This window comes from Scyliorhinus torazame, chromosome 16 (assembly GCF_047496885.1).
Source record: "Scyliorhinus torazame isolate Kashiwa2021f chromosome 16, sScyTor2.1, whole genome shotgun sequence".
NCBI lineage: Eukaryota > Metazoa > Chordata > Chondrichthyes > Carcharhiniformes > Scyliorhinidae > Scyliorhinus > Scyliorhinus torazame.
The window spans coordinates 189236408-189256615 of NC_092722.1; the positions used below are offsets into that span (position 1 = coordinate 189236408).

General features: G+C 49.7%; 1 protein-coding gene and 1 long non-coding RNA gene across 4 annotated transcripts in view; one reads left to right on the forward strand and one right to left on the reverse strand.

The window, feature by feature from the left end:
- LOC140393316 (zinc finger matrin-type protein 4) overlaps positions 1 to 20208 on the forward strand; it is a 588935-nt gene that overhangs the window by 16489 nt on the left and 552238 nt on the right. For all 3 annotated transcript variants that reach the window (XM_072479642.1, XM_072479644.1, XM_072479643.1), the window contains one exon: positions 12650 to 12742. In XM_072479642.1, coding sequence (XP_072335743.1) covers positions 12650 to 12742 — 93 coding nt within the window. The remainder of the gene's footprint in view (positions 1 to 12649; positions 12743 to 20208) is intronic.
- The window catches only part of LOC140393317 (uncharacterized), an 83626-nt gene that overhangs the window by 10704 nt on the left and 52714 nt on the right, over positions 1 to 20208 (reverse strand). The gene's annotated exons all lie outside the window — the stretch shown is intronic.

A 20208-nucleotide genomic window follows, 5' to 3' on the forward strand; every position in this document is an offset into this window, starting at 1 on the left:
TCCTGGCATTATTTATCCCTCAATCAACATCACAATAAACAGATTATCCGGGTATTTCTCTTTGCGGGAGCTTGCTGTGCGCAACAATGATGACATTTCATTGGATGTAAAATGCTTTGGAGCATCCGGTGGATGTGAGAGGTGTGAGTCCTTCTTTTCTTGCATCTGTTTTGTTCTCTGGCTCTCACTTTTACTTTCTGTCTCTCCCTCTCTCTCCCCTGCACTGGACTCGCACATACTGATCTGTTTATCCCTGATGCAACCTCCCATGTCTGTCTCGCTTTACAAATCTGTATCGTACTGAACACCCGATGCACCCATGGAAGAGTTGGCAAACATATTTGGGCAGTTTTGCTAAATATTGGCTATTAAATGCTTCATAAATTATTCAGTCAACATCAAATGGGTTATAAAAAAAGTTAAGTAAATATTATATAAACTACCACTTAAACAAAATTCCTCGCAAATGTATGACAAAAATAATTTAACTCATTTGAAAACATTAATGTGGCACATTCACACCCTCTAATGTTAAAAAGTGGGATCAATTTACATAGAAATTCACATACATACAATTTACAGTGCAGAAGGAGGCTATTCGACCCATCGAGTCTGTGCCAGCCCTTGGTAAAAGCACCCCACTTAAACCCACACCTCCATCCTATCCCCGTAACCCAGTAACCCCACCTAACCATTTTGGACATTAAGGCCAATTTAGAATGACCAATCCACCTAACCTGCACATCTTTGGACTGTGGGAGGAAACCGGAGCACCCGGAGGAAACCCACACAGACAAAGAACAAAGAAAAGTACAGCACAGGAACAGGCCCTTCGGCCCTCCAAGCCTGCACCGACCATGCTGCCCGTCTAAACTAAATTCTTCTACACTTCCTGGGTCCGTATCCCTCTATTCCCATCCTATTCATGTATATCAAGATGCCCCTTAAATGTCACTATCGTCCCTGCTTCCACCACCTCCTCCGGCAGCGAGTGCCAGGCACCCACTACCCTCTGCGTAAAAAAATTGCCTCGCACATCTCCTCTAAACCTTGCCCCTCGCACTTTAAACCTATGCCCCCTAGTAATTGACCCCTCTACCCTGGGGAAAAGCCTCTGACTATCCACTCTGTCTATGCCCCTCATAATTTTGTACACAAGAACATAAGAACTAGGAACAGGAGTAGGCCATCTGGCCCCTCGAGCCTGCTCCGCCATTCAATGAGATCATGGCTGGTCTTTGTGGACTCAGCTCCACTCTCCGGCCCGCACACCATATCCCCGAATCCCTTTATTCTTTGGAAAGGTATCTATCTTTTTCTTAAAAACGTTTAAAGAAGGAGCCTCAACTGCTTCACTGGGCAAGGAATTCCAGAGATTCACAACCCTTTGGGTGAAGAAGTTCCTCCTAAACTCGGTCCTAAATCTACTTCCCCATTTTTTGAGGCTATGCCCCCTAGTTCTGCTTTCCCCGACCAGTGGAAACAACCTGTCCGCATCTATCCTATCTATTCCCTTCATAATTTTATATGTTTCAATAAGATCCCCCCGCATCCTTCTAAACTCCAATTAGTACAGTCCCAGTCTACTCAACCTCTCATCATAATCTAATCCCCTCAACTCTGGGATCAACCTAGTGAATCTCCTCTGCACTCCCTCCAGTGCCAATATGTCCTTTCTCAGGTAAGGAGACCAAAACTGAACACAATACTCCAGATGTGGCCTCACCAACACCTTATACAATTGCAGCATAACCTCCCTAGTCTTGAACTCCATCCCTCTAGCAACGAAAGACAAAACTCGATTAGCCTTCTTAATCACCTGTTGCACCTGCACACCAACTTTTTGCGACTCGTGCACCAGCACACCCAGGTCCCTCTGCACAGCAGCATGTTTTAACATCTTACCGTTTAAATAATAATCCATTCTGCTGTTATTCCTCCCAAAATGGATAGCCTCACACTTGGCAACATTGAATTCCATCTGCCAGACCCTAGCCCATTCACCTAACCTATCTAAATCCTTCTGCAGACTTCCGGTATCCTCTGCACTTTTTGCTTTACCACTCATCTTAGTGTCGTCTGCAAACTTTGACACATTGCACTTGGTCCCCAACTCCAAATCGCCTATGATTTGAACAACTGCGGGCCCAACACTGATCCTTGAGGGACCCCACTAGTTACAGGTTGCCAACCAGAGAAACACCCATTTAACCCCACTCTCTGCTTTCTGTTAGCTAACCAATCCTCTACCCATGCTACCACTTTACCCTCAATGCCATGCATCTTTAGTTTATGCAGCAACCTTTTGTGTGGCACCTTGTCAAAAGCTTTCTGGAAATCCAGATATACCACATCCATTGGCTCCCCGTTATCTACTGCACTGGTAACGTCCTCAAACAATTCTACCAAATTAGTCAGACACGACCTACCCTTTGTGAACCCATGCTGCGTCTGCCCAATGGGACAATTTCCCTCCAGGTGCCCCGCTATTTCCTCCTTAATGATAGATTCCAGCATTTTCCCTACAACCGAAGTTAAGCTTACCGGCCTATAATTACCCGTTACCGGCCTATAATTAGACCTCTATCAGGTCACCCCCTCAACCTCCATTATTCCAGTGAGAACAAACCGAGTTTATTCAACCGCTCCTCATAGCTAATGCCCTCCATACCAGTCAACATCCTGGTAAATCTCTTCTGCACCCTCTCTAAAGCCTCCACATCCTTCTGGTAGTGTGGCGACCAGAATTGAACACTATACTCCAGGTGTGACACGGGGAGAACGTGCAGACTCCGCACAGACAGTGATCAAAGCCGGGAATCGAATCTGGGACCCTGGCGCTGTCAAGCAACAGTGCTAACCACTGTGCTACCGTGTCGCCCCATAACAACAGTCTCGATTTTCTGAGTGGCACTGTCTTGGGCTCACTGCACCCACGGTGGCGCAGTGGGTTAGCCCTGCAGCCTCACGGCGCCGAGGTCCCAGGTTCGATCCCGGCCCCGGGTCACTGTCCGTGTGGAGTTTGCACATTCTCCCCGTGTTTGCGTGGGTTTTGCCCCCACAACCCAAAGATGTGCAGGGTAGGTGAATTGGCCACGCTAAATTGCCCCTTAATTGGAAAAATGAATTGGGTACTCCAAATTTATTTTAAAGAAATTTTTTTAAAAATAAAATAAAAAAATAAAAAATTAAATTAAATTTTAAAAAATGGTAATAATCAGTCAGCTCATCCTCCCTTCTCCTTCTCACTAATTCCCAAGGGTGGCGGGGGTGAGGGGGTGAGGGGAGTGGAGGGGGGGTGGGGGGGGTGCTGTTCATGGGTTTGGAAGGTGCTGCCTAAGGAACCTTGGTGAGTTCCTGCAGTGCATCTTGCAGATGGTACACACATCGGTGGTGGAGGGTTTGCATGTTTGTGGAAGGGGGAGCAATCAAGTGGGCTGCTTTTGTCCTGGATGGTGTCGAGCCTGGCGAGTGTTGTTGGACATACATCACACGGGTGGTATTGAGATGTTCGGATGCAAGTTCCAGCCTGTCTCCACTCTGTGCTCTACCCCGGCGACAATGGAACGGTGCCTTTCCCGACCTCCGGACGTTCCAAAACACTTGTGTGGAAGCATAGTCACTGTTATAACACTGGAAATGAGGCAGCCAATGTGGGCACAGCAAGCTCCTACAACCAGCCATCTCTTGTTTTCTAGTGATGTCGTTTGAAGGAGAGGATGCAGAGGAGATTCCCCAGGGTGTTGCCTGGGCTGGAGTGTTTCATCTATGAAGGGAGGCTGGTTAGACTGGGTCTTTTTTTTCATGGAGCAGAGAAGGCTGAGGGGGGGACCTGATCGAGGTGTACAAAATTATGAAGGACAAAGATAGGGTGGGTAGGAAGGCCCTTTCTCCCTTAGTAGAGGGGTCAATAACCAGGGGGCACAGTTTTAAGTTAAGAGGTAGGAGGTTTAGAGGGGATTTGAAGAAAAATATTTTAACCCAGCAGGTTGTGGGAAGCTGGAGCTCTCTGCCTGAAAGGGTGATAAAGGCGGGAACCCTCACAACATTTGAGAAGTATTTAGTTGCGTACTTGAAATCATAGAATCATAGAACTTACAGTGCAGAAGGAGGCCATTCGGCCCATCGAGTCTGCACCCACCCCCTGAAAGAGCACCCTTCTTACGCCCATGCCTCCATCCTGTCCCCTTATCCCAGTAACCCCACCCAAACTTTTCGACACTAAAGGGCAATTTAGCTTGGCCAGCCCACCTCATCGGCACTGTGAGAGGATTGTGGGAGGAAACAGGAGCACCCAGACGCCACAGCAGCAACAAGTGCTGGAAAATGGGGTTTGAAGGGCCAGCACAGACACGATGGACTGAAGGGCCTCTTTCGGTGCTGCAAAACTCTTTGATAAAGGCTATTTAGCCCAGTTTCAGTCAGAACCACAACTCCAGAAAAGAGGTGGAAATGTTGAGTTGTGCCTGAGGGGGAAGGAATAACATCAGAGGCTTTTGGAGGTGGGTGTGTTGAGAGAAAATATAGGTTTAACTCTGGCCTCCTGGCTATCCTGATTTTAATTGTTCCGCAATTTGTGACTGTGCTTGGCCTTTAAACTCTGGGATTCCCTCCCTAAACCTCTTTGCGCCTCTACCTCTCTCCACCGTTGGAATGTTCCTTGAAAGCTACCAAGATTTTTGCTCGAATGTGGCTTGGTGTCAAATTTTTTAAATAATGCTCCTGTGAAGTGCCTGGGGGATTTTATCCTGTTAAATGTACTGTAAAATATATGTTGTTGTCAGTTGCCTCGTGTGGTTAAATTATCGATTCCCTCACTTCTGCTGTAATATTGTCACTCGACCAGCAGTCACCTCGCCAAGGGAATTTCCTTTGTCACATTCAATGGAGGGTTGGGTTACCAACCCTTCTGGAATGCTCTGGAGTCACCCAGAATGGAGCCTGGGCCTCCCTGGTGTTGCTGCCCACAGCCCAGGAGATCATTGCACTTGAAACTGTCCACCTCAAGCCCGGTGATGTCACCCACTCCACTGCAGGGAGTTGGGGTGGATTGGTGTGTTGGGAAGAATGGGCAGTAGGGAACCAGGGGTTGGAGAAGAGGGTGTCCTGAGGAATGCTCAGGGTGCTAAATGAAGTGTCTCTTTGAAGTGTGGTCACTGCTGGATTTGCGCACAGCAAGCTCCCACAAACATCAATGTGACGTTTTCTAGTGATGTTGGTTGAAGGATAGCTATCACCCAGATAACTAGGGGGGAGGGGGGGGGGGGGGGGGGGCTCTGGTGCCCCTCTTTAGGCAGTGGTTGCCGGATCGTTTATATGCACTGGAGAAAGCCCCATCCGAAAGACGGCAGCTCTCCAACAGTGCAGCACTCCCTCGGCACTGCGCTGGATGTTGTGGTCAACTCACTGAAGTGGAGCTTGAACCCACAACCTTTTGCCTTTCCCCTCAGGCAATGGGAACAACCCAGTAAGAGACATGCCTACTTTGCTGCAAGCCAGGTTGGTTTACCCTTGTGACTGACCTGACTACCACACTGGAACAGTAACTTTAGTTTTGTGCTCTGCCGTCCGAATACACTGATAATCTGAGGTAAATAATGTATCCATCGCACCGCTGGGCAATTGTGACAGGCTATTCCTTGTGGTTCATGATGCTTTGTCTTATGTCCTTGGCGTTGAGGTCAACATACCTCACTGTTTCCACGGTAACACATGAAAGAATTTACTCCCTTATAGATTTCAGCTGTGAATACTGTACAAAAGAATCATACTTTTTTAGATTCAGGACACACAAAAAGTATTCTTTTGTGTGTTTAAAAGAATTACCAATTTAACCAATTTTCCTGGCGTTCTTCGCTTATTGCCGAACGTTTCTTGGATCTATCTATATCTGGCTGCCTGGCAGTCATCAAACTGGCTGAGTGAGTGGCAGTGGTCCATTTAAAAAAATCACTTTGACATCCTGCCATATTGTTGGCTAGGATGTTAATGGCTCTCAGGGGGCAGGGAGAGAGGCAATGGGTGGCCGACCAAACCACAGTGAGCCCTGTCGGATGTCCGCCCCAATGCTGGGGCATTCCACTGTGGGTGGGTTCCGATGCAGACGGCCTCTGCTGGCCGAGCGGAGTTCCCCACCGCTACCTAACCACACTGAGGGCACGATATACCGGAAACATTAAGCGTGGCAGTGAGCGGGAACTGCTGCGAGCTCCCCTACGCTCGACCTGGCAAGGCTGGCACCAGTATCAAATGTTAATTGGTCCACCTAACAAGGCCCCACGGACTTCACGCAGCAAATGATGGTCCCGCCGGCTGATTCACCGGGACCGCGCCTGCCAGCTCCCCGCCAACAGGGGGAGCAGCACTTAAACCGATCCCGCCGAGCAGGCCCCACACAGCTTGAAGACCAGTCCCCCGTCCCGGACAGATGGTTGGACGCGGTCAAGTGTAGACGGGATAAACGGTTCCCCCCCCCCCCCCGGTGTATATTATGACAGCCTCATCCCCCCCCACCCCCGCACCTCCCTCCCACCATGATGAACGAGGCGTCCAGCTCACGATGCCTCCTTTGTATCCCCACAGGAGAAGTTGGCCCACAACAAATGGGAGAGGGCCCAGACGGACGACAGAGACCTCACCCCCCTCTGAGGAAAGGGCCCTTGAGGCCGCAGGGGTGGCCGAGGACAGATTGGTCACCGGCACAGAGGTTGGCGTACGGAAGAGAGATAAGGATCCACCGGCCTCCACCCAGATGACCTGTCACACATGAGTTGTCAATGCCATTTAGACTGACCCATCCCTCCCTCTGATCACATGTCCATTATCCAGCAGGATCTCCACCCGGCTGTGCAGGCCCATGCGGGGTGGTCCCTCCCCCCACCTGCCGCCTATGAGAACACCTCGGAGGGGAGCTCCGAGGAGGCAAGCATATTCGCAGCTCCCTCCACCAGCACAGAGACACACACCTCAGTGGGCGGCAGTGGTGGACAGGCTTCCGGGTCACATTCGGGTGACCACCTCACAGTTGCTGATGCACATCAGGTGGAGGGAGGAACATGCAGACTGGGTCCCAGCCAGGTGCTGAGCCTCTGGACCAGGTTTACCCGGAGTCGATAGGGTGCAGCAGTGATATTCAGAGGGGGACGTCAGCGACCTTCCAGCAGGTCCTTGACCGATTGGAAAAGTCCCAGAGGCTACGGGCGCCATAGATTGCGGCGGCAATGTGTTGCACTGAGGCCAACACTGCGAGGGTGGTGACCGCAGTGGAGAGTCTGGTGCACGACACCAGCAGCATGAGTGGAGGTGTCCAAGGCGTGGCTCAGTCAGTGACAGCCATGTCTGAGTGCCTCGACAGCATGTCCGATTCACTGGAAGTTGCCCAAATCCTCAGCGGGTACCCTCATCCTCCAAGAGAGTGACCGAGGCGGAGAGCCCATACAACGAGGCCCATGTGGCCACTAGGACTGTCATCGAGCAGTGTCCCCAACTGCTCAAAATGCGGTTGCGATGCCTCGACCGCTGTGGTGGTGCACTGCAGTACCCCCCCCCCCCCCGGGGTCACCCCCTTTGTGGTGGCCTTGCACCGTAGCAGGGCGATGTGGTGGAGGGGGAGGAACATGCGGCCACCTCTGAGGAGGAGGAAGAGGAGGCGCTAGACAGGGTGGGACTAGAGGATGAACGCAGGGAGGTCCAGCTGAAGGATGGAAGACAGGCGGCAAGGCTTCGGCAAGCCCAAAGGGCCAGGGAGGCCCTCATCCTCGCCCGCTTCATATAGGACGTGTCTTCGTCCATCATCGCACCACAACCTCCCCCCCCCCCCCCCCGCCAACACCACATTGTTCCATCCTACCAGGGTCTGTGTGACATCATTGTGTCGGCATTGTTAATGTCAATGGATCATGCCCATGAAAGAGGTAATGGGCGGGCTATGGCGGGTTGGGTGGTGAAGGGTTGGTATGAAGGGGCTTCATAACGTTTGGGGGGGTTAAGGGTGGTAGTCATGAAAGGGGGACCCGAAAGGGAGGGGTGGGGGTTCCTGGAAAGGGAGGGCCCTCAGCCACCCCTCGCTTGGGAGGGTGTGCGGTAATGCCTATGTGTGCGGTGGTGTGACATTGCCCATGGGTAGTTTGGGGAACCCTCAAGCTCATTGAAAGGTTGGGGCACCCTTTCAAAATGGCGGCCCCATCTCTGAGCAGCTGGCCTGGCGCCGGCCTGTTCAGCTCCCGACCGGGGAGAAACTCCACAAGGCCCAAAATGATGACTAGGGCTGGACATTTCTGGGCGTTGCGATTCACTTTTCCCGCTGGCAGTGCATCATGTCCGCGGGGTTCCTGGCACCGTTGGGTGGCTACAATGGGAAATCCCATTGAAAAGCGGGAAGATAGAATCGAATGGTGCACCACCGAGTAACAGGTGGCTGGGGAACCGGAGAATCCGGCCCTAGGTGTGGTTGAATAGCGTGAGGTTTTCATCCGAAAGGTCGGCAAGAAAACCCCCGCCAAACTCGCCAAAATGACAAATTGTTTGGTTGAACTCCGCCCCACATTATTCACTCACCCACACTCTCCCTCACGCTCACACACAAACACTCACTCGAGGACAATACGGTTAGAGAGAATCGTGCACTTATACAAGTTATAAACAAAAGAGTAGTTTGTAATTCCTGTGATTGGCGCATCTTAGGAAACATGCAGTGCAGGTCTGGTGAAGAAGAGGTTTTCATTCCTGAAGCATAGTTAGGTAAATTCAATAACTGAGGTTGAATATCGGCGTCATTGCAGGATTCTCTTGAAGAGATGGACTTTCTGCAAGTCACAAACTTAGTTGCTTGTAGTCTTGTCACCAAGAAGTCAGTTTTCCTCATTGGTGGTCTTGAAAAGGAACAAGCTTCGAGACCTTGCAATGTTGCAGTTTCTAGATCCTCAGTCAGAGGTGTTGCTGCCCTCACTGCTGCTGAGGTTTGTGCAGTTGTTGTGTCTTGCTGACAGCCCTTAAAGATTAAAAGGGAGATCGAGATGGGTGTCTTACCTTGGGGTTTCTCACAGCCCCCCCCGTTTTCCAGGGCGTGATTCTCCGTCCTGCCACACCCGTTTACCGGTGTGGCGTCTCCTCGCCGGCAACAGGAATCCTCCGTCCCGGCAGCTGGCCAATGGGGTTTCCAATGGGGCACCCCCCCACGCCGTTGGGAAATCCGTGGGCGTGAGTGCGCTGCCGGCGAAGTGGAGGTTCCCACCAATAGACAATCCCGCCCGGAGTAGATTCGCCACAGCCTGGACTATGGTTTGCAGGCGGTGTTTGGGGACAATCATTGTCTTGGTTTCAGAATGATCCATTCAAGACAGGGAGCACCTTTTGGATGGTTTTAGGAGATGAGTTGCGACATTTCTTATTCTGGAATGTGTTCGTTTGTCGTTTTGAGACAGTGTGGTCGCTTGAATCCACAGCCCAAGCCAGGTGGCTCTCAGGAGCCATCGTTTGCAGCATTTTAATGTCCAATGTTTGACAAAAAGTCAGTTCCAGAAGATTCCACACTGGTTAAAGTTCATACTTTTACAGTGGATGACGCAGAGACAGGGGGGGTTGAGAATATGGAGGGATCTGAAGACAAGGATAAGAATTTTAAAATCAAAGCGTTAATTTGCCGGGAGCAAATGCAGATTAGTGACTAGGGGATTGGCACTTGCCGTGGGTACGAACACAGGTAGCCAAGCTTTGGGTCACCTCACGTTTACAGAGGGCAAAACGTGGAGGCCGACAGTGAGTTATTATAGGCAAGTCTGGAAGTAACTGTAATACAGATGGGGGTTTCAGCAGCGGATGTGCTGGGGGGAGGGTCGAGTCGGATGATGTTACAGAGGTAGAAATAGATGAGGCTGGCGATGTGTAGTGGAAGGTATCTCTCGGGGTCCATGTGAGACCAATGTTACAAATATCCTGGCTCAGCTTCAGGACGTTGCTTGAGAGATGGATGGAGTAGGTGGCGAGGAAACTGAGTTTGTACCAGGGACCCAATACCTAGAAACATAGGAAATAGGAGCAGGAGGTGGCCCTTCGAGCCTGCTCTGCCACTCATTATGATCGTGGCTGATCATTCAGCTCAGTAGCCTACCACCGCTTACCCCCCCCCCCCCCCCATATCCTTTGATCCCCTTCACCCTCAGTGCTATATCTAGTTGCTTTTTGAAAACATGCAAACTTCCTGTGATAACGAATTCCACATGCCAACTACTCTCTGGGTGAAGAAATGTCTCCTCATCTCAGTCCTAAATGGTTTACCCCGTATCCTCAGACTGTGACCCCTGGTTCTGGACACCCCCACCATCGGGAACATCCTTCCCGCATCCACCCTATCCCTTGTAGAATTTTATAGGTTTTTACGAGATCCCCCCTCATCCTTCTGAATTCCAGCGAGTACAGTCATAATCGATTCAAGCTCTCCTTATATGTCGCACTGAAGGATCTCTGCCTCCTCCTCACAGCTCACCGTCCCAAACAACTTGGTGTCATCTGCAAAGTTAGAGACATTCCATTTTGTTCCTTCACCTAAATCATTCATATATATTGTGAATTGCTGTGGTCCCAGCACCGATCCCTGCGATACCTCATTAGTCATTCCCTGCCAGTGGAAAAAGACCTGTTAATTCCTACTCTTTGTTTCCTGTCTGTCAAGCAGTTTTCTATCCACCTCAATACACTATCCCTAATCCCATGCGCTTTAGTTTTACACAATAATCTCTTATGCGGGTCTTTGTCAAAACCCACCTGAAAGTCTAAATATACTACATCCACTGGCTCCCCCTCGTCAACTCTACTAGTTACATCGTTGAAGAATTCCAGTAGATTTATCAAGCATGATTTCCCCTTCATAAACCCATGCTGACTCTGTCCGATCCTGCATTTATTAAGTGCTCTGCTATAAAATCTTTGATAATGGATGCTAGAATTTTCTCCACTATCGGCATCAAGCTTACTGGTCCATAATTCCCTGTTTTCTCTCTACCTCCCTTTTTAAATAGTGGAGTTACATTAGCTACCCTCCAATCTGTAGGAACTGTTCCAGAATCTATAGAATCCTGGAGGATGACCACTAATGCATCCACTATTTCTAGAGCCACTTCCTTACGTACTCTGGGATGTGGATTATCAGGCCCTGGGAATTTATCAGCCTTCAATCCCATCAATTTCCCCAACACCATTTCTCCAATAATATTGATCTCCTTCAGTTCCTCCCGCTCACTAAACCCTGTGTTCCCCAACATTTCTGGTATCAGATTTGTGTCCTCATTTGTGAAGACAGAACCAAAGTATGTGTTTAGTTGCTCCTATTATACATTCCCCTGTTTCTGATTATAAGGGCTCAGCCATTTCTTTGTCCCCTATTATACATATCCTGTGTTTGACTGTAAGGGACCTACATTTGTCTTCATCAATCTTTTTCTCTTCACATACCTATAGAAACTTTTACAGTCAGTTTCTATGATCCCTGCAAGCTTACTCTTGTGCTCTATTTTCCCCCTCTTAATGGATACCTTGGTCCTTCTTTGCTGAATTGTAAACTGCTCCCAATCGTCAGACCTGTTGTTTTTCTTGGTCAATTTCATCCTTGGATCATATACCATCTCTAATTTCCTTTGTAAGCCATGGATTGGCCATCTTTCCCATTTTACTTTTGTGCCAGACAGGATGAAACAATTGTTACAGTTCACCCATGCGCTCCTTGAACGTTTGCCATTGCCTATCCACTGTCATCCCTTTAAGTAACGTTTCCCAACCTACCATAGCCAACTTGCGCCTCATACCATCATTGTTTCCTTTATTAAGATTCAGCATCCCAGTATCCGAATCGACTACTTCACTCTCCACCTTGATCAAAAACTCTTCATGTTATGGTCGCTCATCCCCAATGGGTCACACACAAGTAGATTGCCAATGATTCCGTCCTCATTACACAGTACCCAGTCTGGAATGGCCTGCTCTCTAGTTGGTTCCTCAACCTAATGGTCCAGAAAACCATCCCGTAAACACGATGGCTTTGACTTTCCCAATACGGAATTGGGGGAAATCTGCGCTGTTTGATCCAGGATGTTAGAGGAGCAGTCTGATAGTTCATTGATAGGAGTCGACAGTGGTGGTGATGAGATGGAGCTCGCTGTCATCAGTGTACATGTGAAAACGGCTATCCTTTTGGATAATGATGCCGGAGAGGCAGCGTCTACGTGAGAAATAGAAGGTGGGTCCCAGGATTGATCCTCAGGGGGACAGCTGAGGCAATGGTGCAGGAGGGGGAAGAGAAACCACTGCCAGTGACTAGTTTTTGAGGAAGAAGTGATGATGCCGGTAGATTTGAAGGAAAGGAGGGGGGGGCGGGTGCAGTGCCTGAGGAGAGAAAATCATTCACAGTAACATCTGCCAGCCTAGATTAGGTTCTGAAATGGAACTTGCGACCTCCCTGACGCAGAGGGGAGAAGAGTGCTACCCACTGAACCATAGCTGAGTCCTGAGTATATCATTGAGCAGATTGCCCTGTCAGTGGATGGGGCAGGGTCAGTCGGTTTGAATGGCTTTCTTCTCTCAGTGGTCTGATTTTTTTATGTTTTGACAGTGAATCACGACTTCAATCGTAAGCCATCTGCCCATTTTGTTTCCTCAGAGCAAGAAGCATGCCAACAAGGTCCGTCTGTACTACATGCTTCACCCGGAGGATGGAGGCCCACCCTCCAAGAAGCTACGGCCTGATAACCCAGTAAGTAATCACACTCCTGAAGCTACGTTTGCCTAATAATGTCACAGAGCAACAAAGGTTTCTGCTCCTGCTGAATAACCCAAAACATACGGTCAGTGCAGGATATCTCCTGACTTGGTGCTTTTATTAATCATGTAAACTCTGAGTTGGCACTTTGCTGCGGATTTTGCAAGCCTTCAATAATTTACTTCTGGATAAATATGCTTTGCTTAGATTTCTCTGCTCTCAACCTCCTTTGATATTTGTTGTGCAGATGGATTTGGATGATGCAGGGTTTGGTCATATCCCACAGGAAGTAGCTGCACTAATGACGAGGGTCCGAATCAACAACAAACTTGTTGGTTTCCCTCGAGATAAGCTGGAATTGAGTTGTGTGTTTTCTGTTTCTCTCCCCCCCCCCCCCCACTCCCCCTCCCCCTCCGCCTGCCACTGCACCCGTACCCTCGCCGCCGCCGGGAAACGTGAGTCGCAGCGGCCAGAGAATTCCGGCCAAGCTAAAGCACAGGGAGGAAGCAGAGGGAGACGCTGCGAAGTGGGACCTCTACCACCTTGCAGATTCCCCCCCCCCCCCCCCGATGTACCGTCAATTACCACGAGACGAGAATGGTGGAACAATCGAGGCTTTATTGAACAAGATGTTGTGCCTCCTGCAGCTGGAACCAGAATGGCTGCAGCACCGGAGAGCACACACATTTATACTCCGCCTGCTGGGCGGAGCCAACAGGCAGGGATTTACCGTCGTACCAGTAATATACGGGCAGTGCCGTAATACACACAATATACCAATAGTGGTGACTACAACACCCCTTCAGGATGCATGCACCATTCTTTTCTCAACATCTGCTATCCCTCCAGTTTTCTCCCCTCCTGCCCTGAAGGTTTCAAGCCTGATGCCATCCTCCCTCTGAATCCGCGGCAAGGCATTCTGAAGAGGGGTCACTGGTTTGCGATTCGATTTTGCTCTTTTAACCTCACCTCTAATTCGATGTGTCGAGGGCCACTGCAGTATTCCTGGGATCTTCCCTGCTAAAATTGGCTAACATAGCCCAGATCATAGATGCATCCCGGGATCCTTACAGTCTGATAAGTGTGAATGGAAAGGGCAATGGAGACGCTAACAGGGCATGTTTATTTTAAATGGATACAGAGTACTCTGCAGTTTCAGTCTGTTGTATGTAGAGTCTCAGGCCTATAACCGAATTAAAATCTAAACCTCCAAATGTTTATAGATGCTTCAGCTTACTTTGTTGAACTTACAGTTACCACTTTCAAATGATTGCAGCTATGTCAAGAAGTAGAAAATTATTGTTGGTGTGAAACTATAATGACTGAAATCAAATTTGAAAAGGTGTCTGGGGACTGACGTTTGTGTTTGAAGGTGCTGCTCGCTGTGTTTGACACTGTTTGCAGTGGTGTTCCATCGCGATTTATTTTCTGCAGGCCTTCAGCTCCCTGAGTCAACTCCTTAACGGATATCCACGTAAGGGTGCCCACTCGGAGCGCCAGCCCGCCCCCTACCTTGTCTCAGCGCCAGCCTGCTTCCCGCCCTCCCCCCCGCAGCGCCCAGCCTTTCCCTCCGCGCGTTTGATGCTGGCTGCCCATTGGTTGTCCGTGAGATCACGTTCCGGGGCCGATCGCAGCCAGAGGCGTGTTTCACGCTCGCTGCGTGCGCCCCCACCCGACGGGCGAAAGATTCGGGCCCATGGTTCTACTTTGTGCCAACACTGAACAATAGGTCGCGATATTAGAAAATAAAAACTTTTGAGCACCAGCTATTCGAGATTCCATCTTCTCCTCTACTCTGACTCGATCTTCTTCTTGAACCGTGTAATTACAGTGTTTCCTTCAGTTTTGCCTGTTTAAATTATGTCAGGGGAGAAAGGAGCCCCTCGCTTTACCATGTTGAGGGGGTTGCCAATGAGCGAGGTCTCCCAAATTGTTCTGCGCCCGGGTGAGGAAGGCTGAACTGAATCCTCTTTGTTCGGTGATCACAGCAAGGTTAATTTAAAAAGGATCCCTTCCCTCGTGGAAGCCTTTCCTCTGTCCAAATGTATTTAAATTTTAGTAGGAGCCGATTTAACCAGGCCATCTTGAGTTAACAGGGAGAGTGAGTTTATTAATTACTAAAACACAAGAAAAAAATAATAGCAATACAATGGACAGTGGGAAATGGAATTCAATCCAGATAGATGTGAGGTGATGCACTTGGGCAGGACAAACAAGACAAGGGAAGACATGATGAATGGCAGCATCCTGGGAAGCCCCGAGGATCAGAGGGATCTTGTGCAGGTAGCAGGGCAGGTAGATACAGTGGTTCAGAAGGCATATGGTCACATGTGCCAGACTCAGCCTGATACAATTTAAGGTTGTTCACCGGGCTCACATGACAATGGCCCAGATGAGCAGATTCTTTGGGATGGAGGACTGGTGCGCAAAATGTGCGGGAGGACCGGTGAACCATGTCCACATGTTTTGGACATGTCCAAAGCTTAAGGGATTCTGGCAGGGGTTTGCGGACGTCATGTCCACGGTGTTAAAAACAAGGGTGGCGCTGAGTCCAGAGGTGGCGATGTTCGGAGTGTTGGAAGACCCGGGAATCCAGGAGGAGAAAGAGGCAGACGTTCTGGCCTTCGATTCCCTGGTAGCCCGGAGACGGATACTATTAGCTTGGAGGGACTCAAAGCCCCCGAAGTCAGAGACCTGGCCATCGGACATGGCTGGCTTTCTCTGTTTGGAGAAAATCAAGTTCGCCTTGAGAGGGTCACTGTTAGGGTTCAGCCGGAGGTGGCAACCGTTCGTCGACTTCTTTGCGGGAAATTAATCGGTTAGAGTTTAGGTTAGAGTAGGGGGGTAATAAGGGTGGGACCTGTTCGAGAGGTAAATGGCTTTTGCGCTATGTTTACGGTTTCATGTATATTGTTTATTTTGTTGTTACTGTACCAAAAATACCTCAATAAAATGTTTATTAAAAAAAACAGAAGGCATATGGTCTCCTTGCCTTTATTAGCTGAGGCATAGAGTTTAAGAGCAAAGAGAGCTGGAACTGTATAAACTGTTGGTTTGGCCACCGCTAGAGTATTGTGTGCATTTCTGGAATCCACAATATAGGAAGGATGTGACAGCACTGGAAAGGGTGCAGAGGAGATTTACCAGGATGTTGCCTGGGCTGGCGAGTTTTAGCTGTGAAGAGAGATTGGATAGGCTGGGATTGTTTTCCTTGGAGCAGAGGAGACTGAGGGGGCGGGGGGGGGGGGGGGGGGGGGGGCGATGAGACGGACAGGATTGAGATGTATATGAGGAGCTTAGACAGAGTAGACAGGGAGAAACGTTTCCCCTTGGTGGAGGGATCAATGACCAGGAGGTTTAGAGGGGATTTGAGAAAAATCTTTTTCACCCAGGGGGCATTGGGAGCCTGGGACTCGGGCTATGGGTAATGCTGGAAAATGGGATTAGAATAGCTAGGTGGTTCTGTTTGACCAGCGCAGATGCGTTGGCCTGAAGGGCCTTTTCTGTGCTGTAAACTTCTATGACGCATACATACAGATTAGCAATGTGAAATGAGTTCAAAAGTAAAAGTTTAAAAATAAATACTAATCAGTCTTTGGCGTGTAGCAGACGGTGAATCATTGTGGTAGTTATGTTGTGCGATTATGGTGGCGTTAACTCTACTATGGTAGAGTTGTCTTGTTTCCTTTTGAACCCTGGCTTTGCAGTCAGAGAGAGAGAATGGTTTTGTTGACCTGAGAGCGCAGGGATGTTGAATGGATGTTCTCCGTCTGGGACCTTCACAGCACACACTAGCACAGCTAATTAGCAGGAGCGGAACACCAGACTGGCTCACAGTGACCAGGCAAGCAGTTGATGTTTAACCCCCTTTTCTTGTGTATATTAATAATAATCTTTATTGTCACAAGTAGGCTTACATTAACACTGCAATGAAGTTACTGTGAAAATCCCCTAGTCGCCACATTCCGGCGCCTGTTCGGGTACACGGAGGGAGAATTCAGAATGTCCAATTCACCTAACAAGCACGTCTTTCGGGACTTGTGGGAGGAAACCGGAGCATCCGGAGGAAACCCACGCAGACACGGGGAGAACGTACCGACTCCGCACAGACAGTGACCCAAGCTGGGAATCGAACCCGGGGCCCTGGAGCTGTGAAGCAACGATGCTAACCACCGTGCGACCATGTTGCCAAGAAGGAGAAAAACACAAACAGGCTTTCTTTCAACTCAGATCAGTTCCGTGGCCTGGAATGTAACTCACAGGAGATGGTTTTGCTGAGATGGTAATCAGCCTCCATTACCCGACCCAGACCGCCCGGCCAAACATAGCCCGGCCCTGGATGAGGCCCCCCCGACCGGCCAGCCCCCAACCACGGGCGGCCGCGAACTGAGTCCGCACGTGCCACGCGAGTATACCGAACGACAGGACCATCAGATCCACGCCTTCGGGACGGGACCTCAGCTGGTCGGGGGAGGAGAATAGCAGGGCGGGCGCCTGGCAATGGCCGCAGGTAGGGGACGCCGCTTTACGGGGGCCAGAGAATCGTGGAACCGACGCCGGTCCCGATTCCATGCGTGGAAATGGATTCAGCGCCCCGGTGCTGGACGCGATTTCAGCGTCGCCGTGCGGAGAATCCAGCCCCAGAACTTTCTGAGTCTCCCGAAAGAAAAATTATAATTTTGTGTGCAGGATTTTTATTTAGCACATTGACTTCTCAAGACCACTGTCTGTTTTGTTTGTGCTGACTCACCGGGCTGTAACAAACAAAGAACAAAGAAAAAAGGAATGTACAGCACAGGAACAGGCCCTTCGGCCCTCCAAGCCCGTGCCGACCATGCTGCCCGACTAAACTACAATCTTCTACACTTCCTGGGTCCGTATCCTTCTATTCCCATCCTATTCATATATTTGTCAAGATGCCCCTTAAATGTCCCTATCGTCCCTGCTTCCACCACCTCCTCCGGTAGCGAGTTCCAGGCACCCACTACCCTCTGCGTAAAAAATTTGCCTCGTACATCTACTCTAAACCTTGCCCCTCTCACCTTAAACCTCTGCCCCCTAGTAATTGACCCCTCTACCCTGGGGAAAAGCCTCTGACTATCCACTCTGTCTATGCCCCTCATAATTTTGTATACCTCTATCAGGTCTCCCCTCAACCTCCTTCGTTCCAGTGAGAACAAACCGAGTTTATTCAATCGCTCCTCATAGCTAATGCCCTCCATACCAGGCAACATTCTGGTAAATCTCTTCTGCACCCTCTCTAAAGCCTCCACATCCTTCTGGTAGTGTGGCGACCAGAATTGAACACTGTACTCCAAGTGTGGCCTAACTAAGGTTCTATACAGCTGCAACATGACTTGCCAATTCTTATACTCAATGCCCCGGCCAATAAAGGCAAGCATGCCGTATGCCTTCTTGACTACCTTCTCCACCTGTGTTGCCCCTTTCAGTGACCTGTGGACCTGTACTCCTAGATCTCGTTGACTTTCAATACTCTTGAGGGTTCTACCATTCACTGTATATTCCCTACCTGCATTAGGCATTCCAAAATGCATTACCTCACATTTGTCCAGATTAAACTCCATCTGCCATCTCTCCGCGCAAGTCTCCAGACAAAACCCAAATCCTGCTGTATCCTCCGACAGTCCTCATCGCTATCCGCAATTCCACCAACCTTTGTGTCCTCTGCAAACTTACTAATCAGAAACCTCTCTCTCTCTCACTCTCCTTCTCTCTGTCAACAAGATATTTGGGATGACCTTTGCCCAGTTTGAAATGGTTGTGAACCGACAGCACGAACTGCCTGTATTGCAACATTAATTGGCGTCCTACTTTAACGGAGGTCACAAAGGTGCAGAAATGGAAATAGGTGCTCGTCACAAGCTGATATTAAGCCACCTCAACCAGAGCAGCGCAGAAGGATGGCTGCTTGAAGCTCACCTCTACTGCCCCTCGGGCTGTCGGATGTTGTTAGCGTTTGTAGGTTTGACGACATTGACAGGCCTCGTTTTGAAGCTGAGGGGTTTGGATGAGGGGTTTCAAGGATATGGATCAAGTGCTGGTTAATGGGATTAGCCCGGGGATTAGGGATGGTTATTGTCGGTACAGACTTAATGGGACGAGGAGGCCTTTCTGCACGGTACAACTCGACGATTGGTTGATGCAGGAAAGGCTGGCTGGTCTAGAATAGAAATTCTTTTCCAAATCTTCCCAAAAGAGCTGTCTTCGTTTGCCTCACAGGAAAGGGGTTAATTATGAGAAACGTTTTCCATTCTTTCATGAAATGTGAATGTTGCAGTCAGGAACAGCATTTATTACCCATCTCTAATTGCTCCTTGAGAAGGTGCTGGTCAGGGCCTGTGCCGCCACCAGGCCACAGGATTTGAGGGCAGCAAGAATACCATACTGAATGAATTATTCAGAACAGTGGATCTCTGGCTTGTCCGTCAGGCGGGTGGATCCAGAGGCTTTAGGCCCATATCTGTTATCAATCAGGTTTCAGCGGAGGGAATTATAGGAATCTGCTTTGGGCCTGGGAGGGCGGACGTGCCCAAGGTGCAAAACACCAGGGCTCGTGCTCTAGAACAAGCTGTCCTGGCAGTGCCCAAAGTAGCCAATCTGGTGCATCGACCATCCTGATTGACATGCTGCTCAACCAATAATTGTTGTTCTGATTGTTGTTATTCAGCAATCATTGGCTGAATAGGACATGCCAGGTTCCCCAGCCCCTCCTTTCTGCTTGCCTTCATGCGAGGACTGTTATTTTTATTTTTCTGTTGGGCTTTGTGGTGCTGGCTGCTTTCTTCACTGGAGTTCAAGTTAAGGTACAGCACCTGCCTCTGTGTTAAGTTTACCCCCACATCCTGCATGAGGCATTCATGCCTCACAAGTGCCTGCAGTGCGTGCTCCTTGACTAAGATTCCCAGCCGCCTCTGTCGACAGTGGCCCTAGCTGGTCCTTCCAGACCTGCCCCCCTCAATGGTGATCCTGGTCCTCCCTCACCTTCCTCAATGGTGGCCCTTCCCTCATGATTTCCTCCTACTCTTTGATGGCGACTCTTCCTGACCTTCTCTTGCTCAACACGGTAGCATTGTGGATAGCACAATTGCTTCACAGCTCTAGGGTCCCAGGTTCGATTCCGGCTTGGATCACTGTCTGTGCGGAGTCTGCACATCCTTCCCGTGTGTGCGTGGGTTTCCTCCGGGTGCTCCGGTTTCCTCCCACAGTCCAAAGATGTGCAGGTTAGGTGGATTGGCCACGCTGAATTGCCCTTAGTGTCCAAAATTGCCCTTAGTGTTGGGTGGGGTTACTGGATTATGGGGATAGGGTGGAGGTGTTGACCTTGGGTAGGGTGCTCTTTCCAAGAGCCGGTGCAGACTCGATGGGCCGAATGGCCTCCTTCTGTACTGTAAATTCTATGATAATCTATGAAACACCCTTCTCTGCAAAGCTCGCCCTCA